Source organism: Eublepharis macularius, chromosome 2 (assembly GCF_028583425.1).
Source record: "Eublepharis macularius isolate TG4126 chromosome 2, MPM_Emac_v1.0, whole genome shotgun sequence".
In the NCBI taxonomy this organism is placed as follows: Eukaryota; Metazoa; Chordata; class Lepidosauria; order Squamata; family Eublepharidae; genus Eublepharis; species Eublepharis macularius.
In genome coordinates, this window is record NC_072791.1 from 232,840,030 (window position 1) to 232,846,029 (window position 6,000).

General features: G+C 42.2%; 1 protein-coding gene across 1 annotated transcript in view; it reads right to left on the reverse strand.

Moving 5' to 3' along the window:
• The window catches only part of CNBD2 (cyclic nucleotide binding domain containing 2), a 63,628-nt gene extending 62,783 nt beyond the window's left edge, over positions 1 to 845 (reverse strand). Inside the window, exon 1 of the mRNA XM_054970141.1 lies at positions 837 to 845. Coding sequence (XP_054826116.1) covers positions 837 to 845 — 9 coding nt within the window. The remainder of the gene's footprint in view (positions 1 to 836) is intronic.
• Between the last annotated feature and the right edge of the window lie 5,155 nt (positions 846 to 6,000).

Sequence of the window (6,000 nt, forward strand, 5' to 3'; positions counted from 1 at the left end):
GTGTGTGTGTGGGGGGGACATGTGCCCTCCTGGTTGTCCTCAGATGCATGGTCACCTTGCCCCAAAGGCCCTGCTGTTTAGAAAATGTGGGGAGGCATTATGTGTGCTGTACTATGATGTTTTAATTTAATGTAACTGCTACCATTGTTTTTATCTTTTGTATATCATTACGCTGTGCTCTGCTCTGAGCCCACTTGTTGGGAGAGTGGATTAAAAATCTAATAACAACAACTCCAGCAAAGTGCTCTTGGGAATGCACAGTAAAGCACTAGATTTAAATTTTAAAGCCCTGAATAGTTGGGAGTCAGGATGAGAGTATCTGATGGGAGCCAGCTCCCCTTCAGACCTGCCCATTCTTCAAAATCACCCCTATAAGCAGGGCTTTTTTTCAGAGGGAACGTGGGGGAATGGAGTTCCGGAACCTCTTGAAAATGGTCACATGGCTGGTGGCCCCGCCCCCTGATCTCCAGACAGAGGGGAGTCGAGATTGCCCTCCGTGCTGCCAAGCGGCGCAGAGGGCAATCTCAACTCCCCTCTGTCTGGAGATCAGGGGGCGGGGCCACCAGCCATGTGACCATTTTCTCTGAGGGCAACCCACTGAGTTCCGCCACCTCTTTCCCCAGAAAAAAGCCCTGCCCATAAGCTATATAAATGTTTTAATGGCTGCTGTACTTTATTGCTGTACTTTGTCACTCTTGCTTTATGCTTTTATTCATAGTGCTGCTTGTTCCTCTTTCATGCTGTTACTTATATTTATTAGTATTTTTGCTATCAATATTTATAATTGGCTTGTTTAATTCTTATTATATATTTCTAATTTGATGATTGCTATCTACCTTGGACATTCCTTTCGGAAAGGGAGGGTACACATTTCTTCAATAAAGAAATCATGGAACCTGCCACCTTCGGGGTACTGCATTCTGTAAGGGCTATTCATCTTCTATGGCTTTGTCAAAATAAGTTCATGCTAAAATTTATATTCAATACGGAACCCTGCCAGGGAGTGGCCCAAGGCAGGAAGCAACGGGGGAAGCAAGTTAAGAATACACAGCAATTTTGCCAGTGGGCTTGCCAGATGGTTTCAACAAATATCCTGGACAGACTTGATAAAAAGTTGTTGACCAGCACACACACATGCAAACACAATAAAAAACGAAAAATGACTTCTCCTTTTAATAGAAGCTTATGTGCTCAAATGCAAAGCTGAAGCTAGACATAGAGTTAATCTAACATTTCTAGCATCATGATTATATTTAACATAATGTATATTTCAGTCCTACGCAGTTACTTTGTCTATTGAAATCAATGAAATAATTAGAAAAGAGTAAATCTGCATATGATTACACAGATAGTCTAGCAAATTATATTTTATACAGTATAAAAGGGGCATAATAAGACACACAACCCATCCAAAGCAAAGCATTTTAAAATCTCATTGTCCTGAAAAGGAAACAGGACACATTTAACCAGTGCTTTTTTGTTTTTACAAAAGTTGCCAGTATTCTACAATGTCATCCTCTTGCTCTCCCCTGCGTTGGAAGGGTTGCAATGAGGTAGGATCCTTCTCTCATTGTTGGTGGGGTTGTTCACGGATAGCCACATTTTGGAAAGAAATATTGGAAGTAATAAAACAGATTACGAATTACGATATTCCATTATCACCTACAATTATATTTCTGGACCAATGAAATATTCCACAGATCCCAAAAGCTATCAGGAATCTTATAGCAATATTTTTAGTTGCAGCGAAATCAGCGATAGCTTCTGTCTGGAATCTGAAGAAAGTGCCAACTAAAGAGATGTGGCTCTCTAAGATATGGGACCATTTCATCCTGGATAAAATTGATGACAATATCCTCAATGCTGAACGCTTTCCTGCCAGGTCTAATTTCTATGAGAAATGGTTCCCTTTTCTTGAATTTATAGACATGCACGATTTACATCCCAAAATAAGAATTGCTCAGACGTTGACTCAGTTTTCTGATATTTGGTAATATTATGTATGCTTTGTTTAAAAGTTATTGTAATGTTCATATTCTTCAAAACTTGTAAACTATTATTGATTAGTTGTTGTGTTACAGTTGATGTTCATTGTTGATTTCTATTTGTTGTATGTTATAAAGCTTAATTAAAAAGTAAATTAATTTTAAAAAAAGTTGCCAGTATTCATATAGAAGGTTGCACTGATTTCCATCAATTCTCCCCCCCCCCCACCCCAGCAGGGCTTGGGAGAGTCCCCAGAAAGGTGCCAGTACACAGTACTGAATACTGCCACAAACCGCCCCCCTGTGCTTTACTCTTCCGCTGAATTTACAAGGAGAATTACCATGGAATCCTAATCACGCTCAATCAGAAATAACTCTCCATGAGTTCAGGGGGACTTACTCATGGGTAAATGTGCAAGTCTTGCAACATTAAAGTACTTAATAATAGTAAAGTGCCTGCAGTTACCAGCAGTAACCCACAGTGAACTAGTACCAGCAGGGCTTTTTTTCTGGGGAAAGAGGTGGTGGAACTCAGTGGGTTGCCCTTGGAGAAAATGGTCACATGGCTGTTGGCCCCGCCCCCTGATCTCCAGACAGAGGGGAGTTGAACATAAGAACATAAGAACATAAGAACATAAGAACATAAGCAAAGCCATGTTGGATCAGGCCAGTGGCCCATCCAGTCCAACATTCTGTCACACACAGTGGCTAGAAATCCAGTGCCATCTAAAGGACTGTCAGTGAGGCCAGGACACCAGAAGCCCTCCCACTGCCTTCCTTCCAGCACCAAGACAACAGAGCACCACCTCCCCACAAAGAGAATACCATCTATCTCCTGTGGCTAATAGCCACTGATGGACCTCTGCTCCATATATTTGTCCAGTCCCCTCTTGAAGCTGGCAATGCTTGTAGCTGCCACCACCTCCTGTGGCAACGAATTCCATGTGTTTATCACCCTTTGTGTAAAGTAGTATTTTCTTCTATCTGTTCTAACCCGACTGCTCAATAATTTCATAGAGTGCCCACGAGTTCTTGTATTGTGAGAAAGGGAGAAAAACACATCTTTCTCTACCTTCTCTAACCCGTGCATTATCTTGTAAACCTCTATCATGTCTCCCCTCAGTCGTCTTTTCTCCAGGCTAAAGAGCCCCAAGCGCCTCAATCTTTCCTCATAGGGAAAGTGTTCCAACCCTTTAATCATTTTAGTTGCCCTTCTCTGTACTTTTTCCAGTGCTATGATATCTTTTTTAAGGTGTGGCGACCAGAACTGTACACAGTACTCCAAATGAGGCCTCACCATCGATTTATACAGAGGCATTATGATACCGGCTGATTTGTTTTCAATCCCTTTCCTAATAACCCCTAGCATAGCATTAGCTTTTTTTATGGCAGTCGCACACTGTGCTGACGTTTTTAGTGAGTTATCTTTCATGACTCCAAGATCTCTCTCTTGGTCAGTCTCCGCCAGTTCAGACCCCATCAACTTGTATTTATATTTTGGATTTTTGGTTCCAATGTGCATTACTTTGCACTTGGCTACATTGAACCTCATTTGCCACATGGATGCCCACTCTTCTAGCCTCGACAGATCCCTTTGGAGTGCCTCACAATCCTCTCTGGCTTTCACCACCCTGAACAATTTCGTGTCATCTGCAAATTTAGCCACTTCACTGCTTAATCCCAATTCCAAATCATTAATAAACAAGTTAAAAAGCATTGGACCCAATACCGACCCCTGTGGCACCCCACTGCTCACCACCCTCCACTGTGAGAAGTGCCCGTTTATACTCACTCTCTGTTTCCTATTAATTAGCCAGTTTTCGATCCACAAGAGGACTTGGCCCTTTATCCCATAGCTACTGAGCTTACTTAGGAGCCTTTGATGAGGAACTTTGTCAAAAGCTTTCTGGAAGTCAAGATAAACAATATCTATCGGGTTTCCCTTGTCCACTTGTTTGTTCACTCCCTCAAAGAACTCTAACAGATTGGTGAGACAAGATCTTCCCTTAGAGAACCCATGCTGAGTTTTCCTCATCAGCTTTTGGTCATCAATGTGCCCACTAATTTTATTTTTGATAATAGTTTCCACCAACTTACCCGGTATTGACGTCAGGCTGACTGGCCTGTAATTTCCCGGATCTCCCCTGGAACCTTTTTTAAAGATGGGGACAACATTAGCTACCTTCCAGTCCTCAGGAACAGATGCAGAGTTTAATGACAGATTACATATTTTTGTGAGGAGATCTACAAGTTCACACTTGAGTTCTTTCAGAACTCTTGGATGTATGCCATCTGGGCCCGGTGATTTATCAGTTTTTAAATTATCTAGCAGTCGCATAACCTCCTCTCTCGTCACCTCAATGTGACTCAGGTCTTTCAAAACCCCTCCCAAAGTCAGTGCTTCCGGAGTGGGCATGCACTTCTTATCTTCCACAGTGAAGACAGAAGCAAAGAACGCATTCAGCTTCTCGGCCATTTCCCTATCACCCTTTAGTAATCCTTTTACGCCTTGGTCATCCAAGGGCCCCACTGCCTCCCTAGCTGGTTTCCTACTTCTAATATATTTAAAGAATTGTTTATTGTTTTTCTTTATGTTCTTTGCAATATGCTCCTCATATTCCCTTTTTGCCTGTCTGATCACAGACTTGCACTTTTTTTGCCACAGCTTATGCTCCTTTTTATCAACCTCACTCCGACTAGTTTTCCACTGCCTAAAAGAATCCTTTTTACCTTTTACAGCTTCTATTACATTGCTTGTTAACCATGCTGGCCTTTTCCTAAACCTATTTGTGCCTTTCCTAACCAGCGGTATATATTTAATTTGAGCTTCCAGGATTGTAGTTTTAAATAGTCTCCAAGATTCCCCAAGTGTTTTGACCTTTTTTACTTTCCCTTTCAGTTTCTTCTTCACGTACCCCCTCATCTCAGAAAAGTTACCCCTTTTGAAGTTAAACATGGCTGTGTTGGTCTTATTTGGCAATTTCCTATTTATACATATGTTGTACTCAATAACATTATGGTCACTGTTCCCAAGTGGTGCAATCACATTTACATCTCTCACCAGGTCTTCAGCATTACTGAGGACCAAATCCAGGATCACCTCTCCCCTAGTAGGTTCTGTAACCATCTGTTCCATAGCACAGTCATTGAGACAGTCTAGAAACTCACTTTCTCTCCCCCGATTCGAACACCCATTGGCCCAGTCAATGTGTGGGTAATTAAAATCACCCATTACAACACAGTTTTTTTGTTTAGCAGTCATCTTTAATCCTGTCATCATTTTATAATCCTCCTCTATTTTCTGATCTGGAGGGCGATAACAAACTCCCACAGTTAAGTTTCCATTTGGGCCCGTAATTTCAACCCATAGCATTTCCAGAAGCGAATCTAATTCAGTTACCTTCTCAATCTTACTGGAATGTATACCTTCTCTGACATATAGAGCCACCCCACCACCAACCCTTCCCTCCCTATCCTTCCGATATAATTTATATCCAGGAATCACTGTGTCCCACTGATTTTCCTCATCCCACCAAGTTTCTGATATGCCCACAATGTCTATGGATTCGCCCAACACTAAACATTCCAGCTCCCCAATTTTACCTCGGACACTTCTAGCATTTGTATATAAACACCTGTAACTTCCCCGGCACACTTTGCCTCGAGACGTAGTTAGGTCATCTGCACTGTTTGTCTCCATCTCAGTTGACAACTCTAATCTATCTCCCTGTAGAAGTGTTATACCTAGCCCTTCATCTCTCTGAGATGAACCATCCTGAACCAGAGACACTTTATCTCTTGTCGGCTTTCCCCTAGCATTTAGTTTAAAAACTGCTCTGCCACCTTTTTGATTTTAAGTGCCAGCAGCCGGGTTCCTTCTCGGGACAAGTGGAGACCGTCTCTCTTGTACAGCTCCCGCTTGTCCCAAAAAGAATCCCAGTGCCTAACAAACTTGAACCCTTCCTCCCTACACCATCGTCTCATCCACGCATTGAGACTCCTGATCTGCGTTTGT